The 18,687-nt window shown below is 38.2% G+C and overlaps 1 protein-coding gene across 2 annotated transcripts in view; it reads right to left on the reverse strand.

Moving 5' to 3' along the window:
- Nucleotides 1–2,774: 2,774 nt before the first annotated feature.
- B3GLCT (beta 3-glucosyltransferase) overlaps nt 2,775–18,687 on the reverse strand; it is a 63,422-nt gene continuing 47,509 nt past the window's right edge. For both annotated transcript variants that reach the window (XM_066989719.1, XM_048055305.2), the window contains 5 exons: nt 14,425–14,538; nt 12,099–12,198; nt 10,987–11,106; nt 8,574–8,718; nt 2,775–5,487 (listed from right to left, as the gene is read on the reverse strand). In XM_066989719.1, the coding sequence (XP_066845820.1) occupies nt 5,320–5,487; nt 8,574–8,718; nt 10,987–11,106; nt 12,099–12,198; nt 14,425–14,538 (647 nt within the window). In that variant the 3' untranslated portion in view covers nt 2,775–5,319. The remainder of the gene's footprint in view (nt 5,488–8,573; nt 8,719–10,986; nt 11,107–12,098; nt 12,199–14,424; nt 14,539–18,687) is intronic.

Consider the following 18,687-nt stretch of genomic DNA (forward strand, 5'->3'; position numbering starts at 1 on the left):
TACTCACCCTTGCTGTATCACTCATAATTAAGGGGACCTCTGCTCCACTCGTGCCTTTTCAAATGGATAATTCTTGGCTGTTTAGTCTTCCCCTGTACAACTTCCCCGTGTTCTTACAGATCCCTATCACCCTTTGCATTGTTTCTCGCTGTCTTTAAAAACAAAAATGAGCAATGGAATACGTTACTTTTTAATCCAAAAGTATGTTTCCTACTTAAGTGAGTGTTGACAAGTAAACAGCTCAAGGGGCCATAAGAATCTGACTCATCTCGTTGCATTTAAAGTTTCTGTTCAGTCTCTCTTCACATCTCATACAGGCAATGACAATTCAACAAGCCTGGCCACAACGTCACTTATTGGGATCTATTCAGTCCCTCAGCTGGATGGTTCTGCAGTACAATCTTGTGTTTTTCAGTGCATCCAGTAGAGTGCTGTGGTGCTTGAATAATGCTTGCCAAGACGAACAGCGTTGTTGTTACATTTGCCGATAGAGCTGTAAGCTGCATTAGCTGTGGTGTTTAAAATTGGCTGTAACTTCTGCTATTTTGGGACCTTGCCCGTGGGCAGGTGGATGTAAAGGCAGGAGTTAACCCACCTCCACTTGGAGCCAACCCACCTCCACTTGGAGCCTGAGCGCTGCAGAGGCTGGGGAATGGTGCTAGATTTACACACAAGGAACCAAAGCAATGGAGTGCAGCAGGAAGCTAACCATAATGAAGGTAAATCCACAATCCTTCAAGCTGGCAGTGACACAAGTGATAAAACTCCTCACAAAGGCTTGGTAAGACCAACCGTAACATGACCTAAAACCTACGAGCATACACGTGCATGCACCAATGTGAAGACATAAAAGCTGCACAGACTGTGGGACTGTGGTATGTTCTTACAGCTTCACCTCAGTGTATCTTTACTTTCTGCATTTCTACAACCTCTACCCCGTTCGTTGCAACCCATCTGACATTCCAGGACACTCTTGCGAGAAACCAGAAATATCTTAAGAATGCAGTGGCTGAATTGCTAGCAAAGGTCACGAGAGCACTCATAGGCAGCGGCTATGAGGATGCTGGAAGAGCAGCAGATGTTTTATCAGATTTTGAAAGACTGTCAGGACAATTACAGGCTTCTAAGAGGAGCATTTGTTGAAGCGTTAATTATACCACTTAGATGAACAAGTGGCAAGACTTGATGGAGGCGAGCCAGCTCTTGTAAAACAAAATCATGTCTTATTCTGATACGACTTTTAATCTTTTTTCAGACATTCAAACTGCACTTGACAGAGTTCTTCACAAGGAGATAATAACTTGGTAATTATGGGATGATTGTCCACATTTTATTGAGTTAAAAATGTATTTCAGTGTTTATTAAGCATCAAGTAATTCCACAGCTAGTATTTGTAAGATCAGAAGCATTTTAGTTCTTATAATCCATTAACAGGAAAGTTCCAGTATAAACAAACCATAATGGCAAGAGAAAGAAAAAATGATTAACTTGGTTTGTCAGGACAAAAGTCCCACCAAGAACTTCTCAGCAGAGCTACATGAATGGGCAGAAGGAGGCCACAGGGCTGCTGTGCTGGCTGAACCGAAGCTCATGACCTGCTCCATGTGAGAAGGTCCCTCAAGGAAGTATCCCTGATAACCACAGCCACACTTGTTTCCAAACACAAGTTGTGTTTTCCAAACACAAAGGAGGGTTTGGTGGGGAAAGGGAAGGTCAAAGGTGCAGCCTTGGCTGCAGTGACCGTGAAATAGTGGAGTTCAGGATCCTGAGGGCAGCAAGGAGGGTGCACAGCAAGCTCACGACATGAGACATCGGGAGAGCAGACTTTGGCTTCTTCAGGGATCTGCTTGGTAGAGTACCATGGGACAAGGCCCCGTGGGGAGGATGGGCCCAAGAAGACCGGTTAATATTCAAGAGTCAGCTCCTCCAAGTTCAAGAGCCATCCAAGCCAACGAAGAGGAAGTCAGGCAACAATGCTAGGAGGCCTGCATGGAGGAGCAAGGAGCTCCTGGCCAAACTCAACTTCTCCTCCAGTCAACATTAGTAAAGCTGCACTTGGAATACTGCATCCAGTTCTGGGCCTCCCAGTACAAAAAAGACAAAGACATACTGGAAAAAGCCCATCAAAGGGTCAACCAAGATGATCAGGAGCCTGGAGAACCTCTTCTGTGAGGAAAGGCTGGGAGAGCTGGGGCTGCTCAGCCTGGAGAAGAGGAGGCTCAGGGGGATCTCATCCATGTCCCTAAATCCCTGAAGGGAGGGTGCAGAGAGGACAGAGCCAGGATGTACTCAGTGATGCCCAGTGCCAGGACAGGAGGCCATGGGCACAGCCGGGCACCCAGGAGGCTCCCTCTGAGCACCAGGCAGCACTTCTGTGCTGGGCGGGTGACGGAGCCCTGGCACAGGCTGCCCAGAGAGGCTGTGGGGTCTCCTCCTTGGGGATCTCCAAAAGCCGCCTGGACGTGGTCCTGGGCAGCCTGCTCTGGGTGTCCCTGCTTGGGCAGGGGTTGGCACCAGGGGCCAAGCAGACTCAGCCCTTCTGTGATTATGTGAAACATTGGATTCATAGCCCTCATTCTCACATTCAATCAAGTGTGAGACTCAAACATTTCATCACTCACCACTTATGTGTCCTGCTACATTAAAGACATCAGTATTTCAAGATTGTTTTTGTCTCCTAAATGCAAAGAGAATTCCATGAAAGAAACAGCTTAATACATGTGAATAAACATGTTATAAACACATTAAAAGGAATCAGTCAATAAGGATCCCCATGTGGTTTTTTTGTTTATTTCACAATACAGTTCTGGAACTTCTCAGAAAAGGGAACTTCATACAACTTTACAATCCCATTCTAATTTGCTTGCTACAGAAGTGATTTGTGAATTTCCTTCTCTTGCTTTGCTTTAACATTACACCATTTATAATCCCCTTGTTTTTCTTCAAAAATCCTTGCACTGCTCAAGCTTATTACAGACCAATTTTGTCCAGATTTCAGATAGTAACTGCCTTGCTGAGTCTTCTAAAACTAACTATAGAAGGCTTCAAATTTTGAGAGTTTTTTTCAGAAACTTTGTTTGAAAAAAAAAATCTTGCATTTTTCAGTTCATGGAGTAAAACATCACTTTTGCCATGCTGCTGCTACGGATGCATATCATTAATTATGTCTAAAAATTTAGAATGACTTTTTGGGACAGGATACTTGAGTAAATTACTCCTTCATTGTTTTCAAAACTATGAGGACTGGAATCAGAAGTCTTATACTTACTAATACCTCCAGAATTCTTGCAGTAAAGCCCAGAGGAAACGGCAAGAGAAAAGGTGGACTTTAAAAGCTACTACTACCTTAGTCACATCCGAAGAAAATGTTTAAGTAAGTAACCAAGCAATGAGTGAGTTGATGTCTTCCAGTTAAGACAGAAGCACAGAAGTGCAACACAGTATGGATCCAAAGCTTATCAGCTTTGCCTGACCTATTCTGCCTCCACGAGGCCCAAGGAGATGTGAAATGTCACCAGTTTGAAGTTGGAAGTGAATGGACTATGTGATTAGACCTTTGAAGAATGTGATAATGATAGCATCATTATAGATGGAATTTTGTGATAGCATCAAGACTGCCAATCACATGAAGAGTCCACTGCAAAAGCATTTTTCATTTGTACAAAAATAGAGGCTTGAAAATTAACCTCATCTGGGGAAGTATGTAAGAACAGAATATGACATCAAACAAAAATCTTTAAACACTCTTTTAGTACAACTGACCATCAAATATTATTCAGCTGATAAAATTACGATGCAGTTGCTTAAAGAATCCTGTATTCTCTCTGCAAAAAGGAAGAAGGCACAAAAGGTTAAACAAGAATGCTTTTATTCAGCTCTCACAGTTCTAAACAGTAAACATAATTAACGATACATCCATGGTACCAGACAGCATACTCCTGGTATCAGTAAAATGTCTACTGTTTAAGGCACTGATAGTGGGAAGGAAAAAAATACGTAACATGGATTGCTCCTATTTAATCAGTACTTGAATCTATTATGAATATGTGCTTGCTATTCAAATGCTTCTAATTCCACAAGCTACATTCACAAACAAGTGTTTATACAACTTCAGTAATTACTGAAACAGGAATCAGTGGCTCCCCTGTTTAGGCGTAAGAACAAGTATTGCATTACTCTGAATGGAATCAATTTCTAACCTACCAAAAAATAAAATAAATCCAGAAACAACCCCACAAATGACTTCAGCAGTATGGCTTTAAGACCCTGTATTTGGTTACAATATAGCAAGCAAAGTTAAATAACAGCATACAAGTGCCATAGTCTGTTCTTGAGAAGTAACAGTTTTACAGTATAAAAATTAGTTCAAAACATACTAATGCCGGTTTTTGTACAAACATTTTTACAAAACTGAATTGCTCGAAGAAAAAAAAATCAAGAACATTTAAATATGAATCACTTTTTACATGTTTTAAGCATAAAATTACTTATCTTGGTGATATAAATTAGAAATCCTACAAACTTTTTAAAGCTGGCATTCACATACTACTGAAATGCACACGTCAGAAATACTGAAGCGTTAGTTCGTCAAAAATCCTTAAGAGTCACATTTATACTTGCCAAATAGATACACAGCAATTTAGATTTCTAAAGGAGCCACAGTGACCTCCCGTGGCCACTTAAGAAATCCCAGTCCTTAACCTTTTCGTCTATTTTGAACATGACATTCCTCAGAAATGCTAATCAACTTTAAGGTAAAATAGTAGTTCACACTTGGTCCGCCTACCTAAGGGAACTGCAATATTTCTGTTTGAAACGAGTATCAAGGAACACGACCTTCACAGAATCCAGCTCCTGGCCACAGAAACAAAGTCATGTCTCCCCTCTATCAGGAACCTGTTCCAGAACGGTTTAGAGAACTGTTTTCTGCAGGTCAAGCAGACACGAAGTTCAATAGATGTTTAACACATGTTCAGTATTAGGCTCCCAAATAAAGAACTTCAGTTTTTGCAAGAACAAAGGAAGGAAATGTGAACTGATGCTGACTCAAAGTCCAAAACAGAACACAGATGAAGTTGTAGGAGACATTTTAAATGTGTGGCAAGTTCATTGGTATGTAAAGCCCTAGAAGAGAAACCAAACTAACAGAAGAATCCAAATGTCAACTACATGCCTTCTTCCATTGCTCTGAAGGAATGTAGCAACCAGGAACAAAACAACAACATCTATATTACAAACAGATGATCAATGTAAGAAAAGCACAAAAATCACAGTAGTGTCAGCCTCTCATCTGCAGTACATTCATCAACAACCTGCTGCTTATAAATCCTCCCTGTTGTAACCAACTTTCTTTCCATTGAGTACCTCTTCTGCGTTTGGTGCCAGCCATGTAAAATATACCTTCACTGGATCAATATTCCAATGCTTGTGAAATGATACTGGAATCTGGTGAGAAAGGTAGTCCTTTGGGTAGTCCATTGGCCGTGCCTAAGAAGGAAGAACAAAGCAAAAGCACCAGTAATCAGTTACGAAGGATAATTTTAGAATCAGAAAGTATCACCACTCAGTGGCCTCCGTTTCATAACAAAGCAATGTGGCATTGACAAACTACATAGGATGACAACAAAGGTTATTTGACATCATCCTGTTAAATTACAGGCAATATTTTAGATCTTAAACTCATGCTGCAGTCATCATGCTATGAAGTACACTGACAATAACTCTGCCCTGTTTCTTGAAATTAAATGGCTGCTATCTGTGAATGCAAGCAGCATTGTTTGTGTCACATCTGTTTAAACATTCAGTTTGGATTCAATAACGAGAAAATGATTTTACCTAACGTTCTCTCTGTTTCTCCTCTTACTGAGAGATGTCAGCACTGCCAGTGTGATTGTAGGATCCTAAATATAGCAACTGAAATGTATGAAGTTTTATGATGGCAAAAGATCACCAAACGCAGGTGATACTGTGGTGCCAGGAAACCGCATCATTTTTCTTGATCACATCACAGAAGAAGAGACAGAATTACAACAAATGCACATAATGCAGCTGACTTCCTAATGTGCCAAGCATGTTTTATTTTCTCTGACAATTTGATGGCAGGTAAATGCATCATTATATAAACAAGCCTAATCTGTAGTGGTCTCTGTAAACTATTTTTTTTTTCCTAAATAAAAATGTTGTATAGAGAAACGCAAGAAAGGCATGCAAAAACTTACTCAGAGGGAACTCTGTTTCAACATTTTAAAAATGATTTATTAAAATGCATTAATTTTTTTAGAAGTAAAAGAAAATTGAATCAATGAGTTGATGCTGAAGCTCGTAACTGATTTAGTTCTGTACATTTCACCCACTTATGGTCGCATTAATGAATTCTACATGCTGCATTCTTCATGCTCTTTCATGTACACCCACTCATAAAACCAGACAAGGGAATTTGACATTACAAAATCTGAGCTGTTTTTTTTTTTTTTTCCCCTTTTATGCTTAGACCATGGACTACTTATTTAAAGAATTAAAATAAAATAATTCAGTGCAATCAAGAGGGAGCCCCAAAATAACTTTTATGGTTTACAGAAAATCCAATTTTCGTTTCTTGATTTTAAAAATATTTGTTTAGTAATAGTGAAATTCAGAGAATAAGCACACTCCATTTTTATTCAGTAGTCTTCCCCCTCAGGCTTAGCTTTTGTTTAAGGTATGCTAAATTAGAATTTGTTATAAGTGACAGTAAAGGTGTATTACAATTCAACTGTAATTTTCTACATGGAAAATCAAACTGCTAGGATTTAGCTTTCAAACTGATTCTGTATCAAATGTATGCTATTAAGGATTACAAAGAAGTGCTTTGTTTTGTTGTGTAAGTGCCACTCCTACAAATCTGTAAAATGAGTTCTATTCTTTCCAGCACTCATTTAAAAAACAAAAACAACAAAACCACCACCCCCAGCTTCTACAAGCAAATTATTCAATAATTCTGTTGATGAAGATGCATTACTTGCTTTCTTTCATGCTTATACTGAAAGAAGCGATAATAAACCAGGAAAGAAAAATCAATACGATTTTTTTTTATATGCACAAAGAATTAAAATTCTGAATGGTGTGTTCTCAGTCATCCCATCCCTAATAGTAAAAGTAATCAGAAAGAAAAGCTGATAATTTAATTAGCAAACTTCTTCCTCCCTCCCTGACAGCTGCTTTGAATTACTTAATTTTTCAAGCAGCCTATTATCTTAATTTCAGTTTATATTCAGCCACAGATCTTCCCATTTTTTTAAACTAGATTAACATCTGAAAAACATCCAACATTTTACTGATTTAAATGCTGATTTTTTTAAAAAAGTTTTGCCCTGTTTGGAAAAATCACAAGTGCTTCTTCTCTTTACTACCATGGGAGGAAGGCAAAGTGTTTATTTGGTTCACGATGCAACAAATCTCTCCGGGACTCAGTGCATCATGTTTTCCACTATGATATCACAGATTATGAAAAATTCTGGAAAACAGAAAAAAAAGATTCAAATCTATTCCAATCCTCTTCTCCCAGACTGGAGAATATGCTCACAAGAAAATTATGTTTTGTGACCTTCTTCTCTTGTGCTAGCACAGGCCAATTTATTGAAAGATATTTCTATGATTCTTCAGAACCCACCATCAAAACAACAGTTACAGAACACTTTAACATTATATTCATATACACTCAGTAATAAGATGTTTCAGAATACTAAATTCTGAATCACTAGAAAAATTGGCTAAGTAGATGTACCGGGTTTACATAGCAAGGGTTTGGTGGCAGGGGGCTGCAGGGGTGAGGAACTGCCCCATGTTAAGTAAGAGCCAGCTCCAGCTGATGGCCAGAGCCAATTCAGGGAGCAACACTGGTTGTGCCTCTGGGAGAACAGATTGAAGGAAGCTAAGATCTTCTGCACAACAGCAGCTGAGAGAGAGATGAGTGAGAAATGAGAGACAATCAGCCCTGTAGCCCCCCCAAGGTCAGTGCAGCAGGAGTGCAGGAGGTGCTCCAGGCAGGCAGCAGCAGTTCCCCTGCGGCCCGTGGAGAGGCCCCTGGTGGAGCAGGCTGTCCCCCTGCAGCCCACGGGTCCCACACGGAGCAGATCTCCACGCTGCAGCCCGTGGAGGAGCCCCCGGTGGAGCAGGTGGATGTGGCCTGGAGGAGGCTGCGGCCCATGGAGAGCCCCCGCAGGAGCAGGCCCCGGGCCGGAGCTGCAGCCCGTGGAGAGGAGCCCACGCAGGAGCAGGGGGTCTGGGGGGAGCTGCCGCCCGTGGGGGACCCGTGCTGGAGCAGTTTGCTCCTGGGGGATGGACCCTGTGGTACAGAGCCGTGTGGGAGCAGTTCTTGAAGAGCTGCTGCCTGTGGGAAGCCCACGTAGGATCAGTTTGGGAAGGATGGCATCCCGTGGGAGGAGATGTTCTGGAGAGAAGTAAGCTACAGCAATAGCATCTTGGTTATAGTTATTACACATCGGTCTGCTTTGTAATATTTATGAGTCACATTTTATGTGTATACTTAAAAGAACAAAATGTATTATAAATGCTAGTAAAAATAACTCTCTGACCTGATGGAAGAGTGGACTATGTGTTATAGGGATTCCTAAGCCACTGAAACACATCCCAAGAACCATATCATCAGGCGCATCCATGCTGTAACACCGGCATTTACTAGCAAGTAGTTTCTGAACAGCTGTTCTGCTGAAAACCATCCTGAGTTTAAAAGAAAAAAAAAGAGTATTATACAATAAGTACTAGAGAAGCCAAACGACTGTAAATGATTAAATATTAATTATAAATATTATTCATACATATTATAAAATTGAAAGACAACAAGTAGCCCTCTGGTGCAGCTTATCAGAAATTTCAGAATGTGAGAAGTCAGTACTGACAAGTAATGCAAGAGGCATTGTCTGAAAGATAATTACTTCACATAAAGAAAATGAATTATGCTGTTATTCCAACAGTTACTTATCAGCAGTAAAAACAGTGGCTAGCTAATTACTCTTGAATTTCGCCAGAACTTTCTCTTCTATCTTACTCAAATATATTGTCTAGTTACTTCTCATGTAACCATTAAAAGGAAAAGAACTCAATCTGAATTGTCATTCCTTGAATCCTCTGCTGTACAGAATTCTCCTTATAAGTGAGAAATGTTCCTTGAAGCTATTTAAAAGGCTTTTCTGCTCTCCCTCTCTTGCTCATCTAAATACGAAGAAGAGCCCCACAGCTGTTAGATTGTTATCACTAAAATAAGCCTCCAGTAGACCAGAAACATGACAATGTCTTAAATTCAACAGCTGAGGGAAGATACTCTTGTCTAGTATTCCATAGCTGTCTTTTCTGAAGTTACATCATCCACACAGTTCAATACATGGTACTCCAGCTACTAGAAATTACACTAATTAGATTCACACTCCAAAATTACTACACAGCTTCATGAGTTCGTTCACAACATGACAATCCTTTGGTTGATACAGGGAAATGGCAAAACTTGTAGAAATACTGAGGCTAAGGCAAAAAGCCTGGCATGAGAATATTGTCAGACTGGAGTTGTAGAGTATTTCACATTAGCATTGCAACTTTGAAGACAGGTCAACTGCTTGTATCATGAAAAGACAAAAAATGGCGAGCACAATAGGAAGTTGTATTTCAGTATTCAGATCAGAGAAAGAAAAGTCAGCTAAAGCCTCGAAAAAAAGAATCAGGACTTGTGACCAGCACGTGTTGCTATGCAGAAGGTGTGGTGTACATTGCCCACATCTGGGGAAGATACTTGCTAGTTGATTATCTGGATCATGTCCCTTCATTTATATAGAATTCTTCACTTTAGACAAACCTCAAAATTAGAGTATGGAGCAAGACGCGTGATCTGTGCCTTCATCTGCTCAAATCCAAGAATAAAAATAATCCCCAAAATTATATATCTAGATGACAGAACAGAAACACTAAAGATGCAGAGGTATAGGACTGGTAACTAACGAACAGCAAGATCTTTCTCAACTCTAGCATAAACCCTACTTGAGCAAGATCTTCTGCAACTATGCAAAACAATGAGAACGTGAGTCAGCAGATCTTTATTTACTCATGGATGGATAAGGAAACTGGTAAGTTATTATAGTCATTACTTTTCACACAGAACAACGCTAAGGCTATTTGGATGTCCACACTACTTGCTTTAGACACAGATGGACAGATCAGAATCTTAAGATGGTTCTCATTGTAATAGGAGCCAAACCAAAAGATCACGCACACATTAATTTAAACCAAATTCTATATACAATCACAGCAGCCCATCTCTCTCATGCATGAGACCAATCCACAATGTTCTCTTTCTGTGAGAAACTGTTTTCCAAGACATAAATATCAAGCTCCTTGCCCAGCTACCTCTCCATAAATCATTGCATAAAGTTCAGAAACAGAAACTGAATCATCATTTTTATCCATGCTTGGACACAGAAAAAAAAAAAGGAAACGGGAAGGAATGTTTTCATTGCAGCAATTTGTATCACTAAGTGTGCTTCTTTAGGTTCTCCTGTGAACTCCACCACAGTTCAGTTCAGGAGTGTATTTTTTTAGGCAAGTATCCCAATTGTCTCTGCTCACAACACTTTGAATCACATTGTGAGGTGGTCTGAGTGTGCAGAAAGAATTCTATCAAATGAAACCGAGCTGTATGATCTGCTTCAAGAGAACATGTGGTGCTGATAACTGGTAACTGTTCACAGGAACGCTCAAGCTAAAATGAACTCCCTTAAACACATGGTGCTCAGCACCAACTGCTTTGCTCTACAAACCTGTTCCTACTGGGCTGCACAGCTTCTTGCTAGTTGCGATATTTAGGTCTTTGAGCATCACTACGTTTTAGTTGTACTGAGCAACATCACAGTTCCTGTTGCAACTGATTTGTATTATAATTCAAAACATTTGCATTCAAACTAGGAACTGATGTAGTTCTCAACAGGAATTTAAATACATTACCCTCCTCCTCCAGTGATGTAACTATATCCTCCTGTTCCCAAGCCGTAACCGTAACGCTCTCCAAGAAATACTGGTTCATTTGGGTCATAGCAGCTGAGCAATTTTCGGAGCCTGAATATACTGTAAGAGGAAAATCCATTGAAAAGAGAAAATAAACCATATAGATACTTATTTTGGAAAAGACATTGCTAGCCTAGGTGGCATTCTAGTAAATAGCACAAAACTGACGAGAGAAATCCAGAAGTTCTACAGAAAGCAGAGATACCAACATTTTAACAGAAATTTATGATGGACTATTTACTGAGATATGATTGTTTGATTTGCTCAAATGATGAATCAATTAGCTTAGAAATATTTTTTCTGAAGAAGGAGGCCACATTTCTCAGCAGAACAGTCTGATATCAGAGAAAATAGAAAATTATTTTTTCCAAACAACGGTAAGAACTTTGCAAATGATCACTGGCTCAGGAATTGAAAGACAAAAAGCTAGCTTTAATTATATGAATACTGCTTTATCTACATTTACAGCTTCTTCCAAATTCTTCTGGCATAATTTGATGTAAAGTATTATCTTGAACCACATATTCTCATGTTTATGACTATGTGACCTGATGGCTGATTACTGTGCCTTATTTTTCTTATACTGCAGTGTCGGTTTTCATGCAAATGGGATCTGATTTTCTACAAAGGCAAGTCCCTAAATATAGTTCTAGGTGGCTCTGACAATTGACTACATAATCTTTCTTGCGTATCATTTATGCAAGCAACGCAAGTTAAAAACCACATTATCAGCATTATTAGCATTAGCAAATTACTAAAACCAATCAGCTTGTACATGCCTACACTAAAGAATCACGCTGTGCAACCTCCAAATTTTGAGACTATAGGATTACGTAGTAATACTATGCACATAGGTTTTTTTTTCAAGTTAGAAGACTACATTGTTTTTAATATCAGTGAAGGAAAAGGGACAATTTTCTTCCTTGAAGGAATACGAAGGTACATAACTAAAAATACAGTTGTATATCTTAAATACAGAAGAAGAGATGAATACTGCTAAAAACTGCAACCAACACGAACATTGGTGATTTCTGAAATATTGCAACATATACCTTATCAGTGTGTCATCATCCACTATGACTAACCAAGGAGTTCTGGGAGAGCTATGATTCAAAAACCTTTCCAAAATGGCAAAAGTTTTCCCACAGTGACCTAAAGGAAAAGGAATAACAGAAAATATGATTTAAATATGATGAGATTTTGTAATAAACAATTATTCATGAATTAAAAGAATATTTTACAGCACTATGCAAAACATTTTGGAAATGACAGGCAAAATATTCAAGATGCAAGTTTAATTTATATCCTTCGTTATGCTGAATGGTATTTGTACAAATAGTTCCAACACAGTCATTGCTTTCTACACAGGAACATACTTATGAAGGATGCTAAAGTATAAAAGTTCTTTGATTATAAAAAACTAGAAAATAAACTATATTTGAGCTATCCTATTGAACTGTTGGACAGTTTGGGGCAAACTACTACTCTTAATTTCTGAGAAAATAAAATGAGGAGATTATGACAGAAATATCTTCTGCAAAGTACTCCAAGATATTTTCGTAGTATTTCATGATGCATCTGGTCCATTGCTTGTACATAAATATTTCACAGAATCATAGAATCGTAGAATGGTTTGGGTTGGTAGGGACCATAAAGACCATTAAGTTCCACGCCCCCTGCCATGGGCAGGAACACCTCCCACTAGACCAGGCTGCCCAAAGGTTTGCAGAGGCCCACCTCTTGAGCCCATCAGGGTCCCTCTGGATGGCATCCCTTCCCTGCAGCATGCTGACTGCACCACACAGCTCGGTGCCATCAGCAAACTCCCTGAGGTTGCACTTGATCCCACTGCCCATGTCTCTGACAGTTAAACAGTGCTGGTCCTGGTACTCAGTTCCCTGAGGAACACCGCTCATTACTCATCTCCACCTGGACATTGAGCCGACAACTCTTTGAATGCGACCATCCAGCCAATTCCTTACCCACAGAGCAGTCCATCCATCAAATCCATGTCTCTCAGATTTGGAGACAAGGTTGTCATGGGGACAGTGTCAAATGCTTTGCACAAGTCCAGGTAGATGATGTCAGTTGCTCTTCCCCTATCCACCAATGCTGTAAACCCATCACAGAAGGCCACCAGATTTGTCAGGCATGATCTGTCCTTAGCAAAGCCATGTTCACTTAGGTCTACATTTATCTACTGTACTTATAACCAGCAACTCAGGTCCCCGTAAACTCCTCCAAGGAGAGGTCTTAACATTTAAGATCAGACTACAGTGAAACCGAGAGGTAAAACACCCTTTACTAGGAGTTGAAAGGTGAGACATCCTGCTTTAGAACGAGCAGGACAATAAAAACATGAATCTCCAGACTTCTACAGAATCCTTCTTAGATCTTGGAAAAGTCTAACTGCAAACAGCCTTTATTTATCTAGACTACAAATGACAGTGTAAAGCAATCATTGCTATCAATATTACAATTACTAAACAAGAATTAAAAAATAAGGATGGAATGCTGTATTCGAAGTTACACCCAGTTAGAGTATTTTGAACAAATGCACTAACTCTCTGCTTAGGAAATAAAATAAGCCTTAGCTCTGCTGATTTTGTGAAACCACAAACATACTTTATTTTAATTACTATTCTCTGTCTGCCTCTGATAAGCTGTATGGAAAAAAGGACAGCTGGAAATAATCCAGAGATCAGAACAACTGAATTAGTGGGTCAGATAAAGCTAACGGGCCACAGCTTGGACACTTCTAATTGAGAAGGTAATAGCCTGTAGCAGAGACCGTAAGCCTAACAACAATAGAACATTAAACCCTAAAATGAACAAATTCATTGAAGCCATCATATCCACAGCTTTTTTTCCTATTCAAAGCAAATGAGCACTTTAAAAATCACATCATTTATCATAAAAAAAACCTTCCAATATCAACATTTAGCTTTTGAATCTAAATTGAGGCATACTAGACACAAGCATACAATACTTGAATAGCATATGGGAAGTAAGTTATGTTCAGAAAGCAGTTGGCACTGTCTGAGGCCTTTGGTCATAAATCCAAAGTGAGCCCAGGTTAATTACACCATTTTTTGTTTCTTCGAGTATGTCAGCACACCCTCCTTTCAAACTCACAGTAGGTTTCTACTCAAAAAAAAATACAATATTCTATCTAGATGGGTGAACTTTACTCTCCATCCATTTTCTGTGTGACAAAAGCATTCTTTTAGTTTTAGCTGCAGGAATGTGCTATGGAAACACACAATTTCTAGATGTCATCTTATGCATATCATCCTATGAAATATGCATATCATCCTGAAACATGCCATCTTTACACAGTCAGTCGTGCAAAAGTGAGAACAACAGCCACTGGCTCACCTCTTTCAGTATTAGGTACGCCTAAATCTATAGTAGGAATGGAGATGTCTGCGTAATCACTGTAGTATTCAATAAGTGCAGCTTCTCTTTCCCAAGTCTGCTTTACAACTGGTACTGCAAAACAATTGTTGACATTGAAATGTAAGTAACTGCTAGATTAAAATGTTGACATCCTTGTTAACTGTCATATTCCTTCACACTGTAAATAATATTTCCAATACAACAATTTCCAGAAAATAGTATTTCCAGTAGAGCATCAAGGTTGTAAACATTCATTCTTTTTTCCTTCCTACAATATTTAGGGAAACATTTTTACATTTTTATGTCATCTAGCCAGGACAGTTTTATTTACACCATAATGAATTTCCTCTAAGAATACAACTATAGTTTCATTCATATTACACTGAAAATGGTGATGTTTACATTTGTGCAAGCCCAACTATGGAATTCATTACTTTTACACTTGCTGTGTTAGACTTTATAGCATATATAAGCAAGAACACTATTAGAGACCAATCATTCTTCCAGTATTGAAATTGTCACATCATAAAACACAGCATATCCAACTGTACAGCATATAAAATACTCTGAAGCATAAGCAGACCAAATGCATCTTTTGAAACACTATGTATCTTTTGAAACACTATATACCTAATATTTGACAGCAACACCATGTTAATTTCAGAAGCACCTATCTCTGGAGACACACTCGCAAAAGAACATTTATAAATAGACAACCAATTTTTATCCCCTGCAGATTCTACTCAAAGGACTGTTTAACGCTCATCTACAAGAACAACTCTTTCCTTATTAGTTTGCCATTTGACTTAAACATTTAAAATTCATCACACCAAATTCTAGTAATGATGCTACAAGTGTTTAAATTATTGTCAGCCCCAAAGCAGTCTGACAGTGGGACTTGATGATCTTTGTACCTCCCTTCCAGATGGAACTATTCTGTTCTATATCCTCAAGTGAATGAATTATGATTAACACACACAAAACAAAAACAACACAGAATGGTAGCAAAACCTCTAGGACGTTTGGAGGAGAGTGATCAGCTTAACATCAATGATCTTGCTTATATTTTAAAAATTAAGAGGTCAGGACTTAGATGAGCAACTACTCTGAAACATCGTGCTTCTGCTCTCATTGTTTGCCTGCTCTACGTTCCGTTAAGTCTTATTAGGAGTTGCTAGTTATTTAATTGGTCACCAAAGCCCTAAATCCCAAGCATTTTACCTGTGTATAATTTCAGTAATTTTCTACGCTAGAAAAACTACTTTCCTACTAGGAGGAAATATTTATGTAAATTCCCTTTGCCACTATTTAACTGTGATGCTTGTGAGTAACTGATTTCAGCCCCTTGCTGGAACCATCCTTCACTTAAATGTTTGCTGGCTACTTACATGCTTGCTTCCCTCTATTCATAAGGATTAATTGTAGGATTAATTATTGATTGACCAACAGTCAGTTTGATAAGATTAAAATGAATTAGAAGGGGACTGTTAGGATAGAGTAGTAAGAACTCAATCCACTAACAGAAAAGGCAGTAGTATATGCAAAAAAATGCAATTCCACTTCTGTAGCAATGTGCAATAGAAAATATTGCTTTAAAAAGTTTTAGACACTTAAAACTGCCCACAATTTTTGCATTAAAACCTAAAAGGAATTGTGTACAAAAAAATAAGTTCATACAACATTATGGTGAAGTTCTGAAATGCAAAGTCAGAAATTTCACAATACATTAACTTTACCTCCTAAATAGTAGTGCTAAATAATATTACTATATAGTAATATTATTATATATATAATAAATATAGTATGTATATAGCATATAGATCATATAACTGCATAACCATGCACTAATTGGCAGAGAATACCATGTAAAACTTATTTCATCCAGAATAAAAAAGAACAAGTAGAGAGGAAATGATTTTCTTATTTCGTCAAAGCATTCCACTTCAAAGAAATTTCTCAGAAGAACAAAACCAGAAAGCTTTCAGAAACTAAGGCCCGAAAATAGAAATGTCTCAGATATACAAAACTCTTCTAACCTTCACGTGGTAGCAGAGGCACACCTCTAAAGGTTTTTTTTTCCACTCTTCTCCAAGTAAGGACCTAAACCTCAGTACAGTGCTTTAACATATAGAACTATTTGCTGTTACGGACTAAGCCCCTCAGTTTCTTTGGTGAAGTCCCCTTTGTACAAACAAACAAACAAAAAAGTTCACTGAAGTGGGGACCTGCATGTCACCTTAGTTAAATGTTCTAATAAGGGAGCTACTAGCTAAAGCATCTCTTTTCCTTGCTTGTTTTGATGGAAGTGTCACCATCCAGACTAATGACTATTGTAAATTAAATTCCACAAAAATTTCCAATTTTTAACAACATGTTTTCCAGAGAAAAAAAAGCTATTTGAAAATTTCTGACCAACCACTGCTTCAAATATTTATCAATATGTATTAGTACTAGTGATCACAAGGAACTTTAATACCACACCGCAGAGATACTTACAGAAGGTCAGCTCTAAGCAATTAATTTCATTTTTGTTGTGCAATCTCTAGAACCCTGATATATGTTTGCAGTCTTGAAATCTTCTTATATTACCTTATACAGTATGTGTATGGAGAGTTATATTTGAATTAAATACTTAAATTTAGCTACTTTTGTACATCAAGCTCCAAGCCTTACTGTTGTATTTATGTAGATTTTGGTATACAATAAAAAAATGACTTACCAGGTAAAAGGAGCTCTCTGAAGCTGGCATCCATTAATCATTCAAAATCTTGAGTAAGATTATCCTCTATTGCATAACACTGGAAACTGTGAGGAAAGTTCAAGAATTTTCCTCAGTCTTCAACAGGTGTTTCTTGAAGGATATTTATTTATGCTACCTTTTTGAAGTCATATGTTTCTTTTTGACTTTCTAGAAGGTGTTTGTTTTTTTTTTTTTAATTTTGATTCAAGAAATTAAACATGGATCCAGAAAGGAGAACTCTTCAGTGAACTCCAGTTACAGGACAGTCAATTTTGTTTTGTCAAAAGCTATTTGCTAAAAATATCCAAATGACTATCACAAAACAGTGGAAAGAGGCATTCATCAAGTGTGGTAACAACATCAACAAAATTATTAAAATATTTTCAAAGAAAAAAAAAGCACCCGGTAAATAATCTAAATTTAAAAGTGACAGAACCTACAGTTTTAGATGCATCAGTATATGGGGACTTAGTTAAGAAAAGAGCTTTTATCTTCATCTTGTCCTCTGACAATAGGTGTGGCAAACACCCCACAAAATACTAGCCCTTACTTCATTTTTTTCCCCAACAATAATCACTTTAAGCTTATGAACAAAGTATGCTGACACTACTACATACCTGGAGTATTCAAGGGCATACAAAATTCAAATAAATCCATAAATAAATAATAAATAATAAAACCCGAATTTCTTTATTAACAGAATGTCTAAAAAGTAAAATAGAATGTGGCATCAAGTAGGTAGAATGTCTACTGTTAATTTGGAATTTTTCCTTCCAAATTTTGTATACGCTGTATCTACCTCAACTTAGCTAAGCCTTACTGTTTATTAGCTGAAGCTGACTGTCTCTGTGTCTTTATTTTCCTGGTGTCTGAGACAGAAGTTAATACCCACTGTACATATTTGTTTGGGCTGTGCTACATTTTTTTTTTAAACCATGGAAATCATGGTCATATTTTCATGGTGACTATCATTACTTGTAGAACACCACAATTTCCAGATGAAATACTACAGTGTTGTACACTTGAGAGATTCTTGATCTGGACCATGGCTTCAACAAAGTCCTACAGCTGACAGATTTCTACAAGAGATAGAATTTCCCATTTCAAGCATTATAAAACACCTGCGCACAACCAATTGCTTAGGGTGACAACAGGTAGAAGCGGTATGACAGCGTAAGCCACTCAATCTCCTTTTTATCCTGCTCTCCAGTCCAATAAAAGAACAAGCGGAGAGAGCTTTCATCTTACTCAAATTCCTGAAGCAGTCACCATTGAGTTGCACAAGTGTCATTGCTAGCACAAAGAACCAGAACTGCATCAACTAGCAGGGGAACACACTGAAGGATATAAAAAGTAGCAGTATTAATATCACAATAGCACCAAGTTACATCAATATAATTATGCATATCTGTAATACAGGTATTCAATTTTAATATTGTCAACCAATATCTAGCTATGAAATACCAAACTACTGTAACTTTGTCTTAAACATTTTGCAGCCT

This window comes from Anser cygnoides, chromosome 1, assembly GCF_040182565.1.
Source record: "Anser cygnoides isolate HZ-2024a breed goose chromosome 1, Taihu_goose_T2T_genome, whole genome shotgun sequence".
Classification (NCBI taxonomy): domain Eukaryota; kingdom Metazoa; phylum Chordata; class Aves; order Anseriformes; family Anatidae; genus Anser; species Anser cygnoides.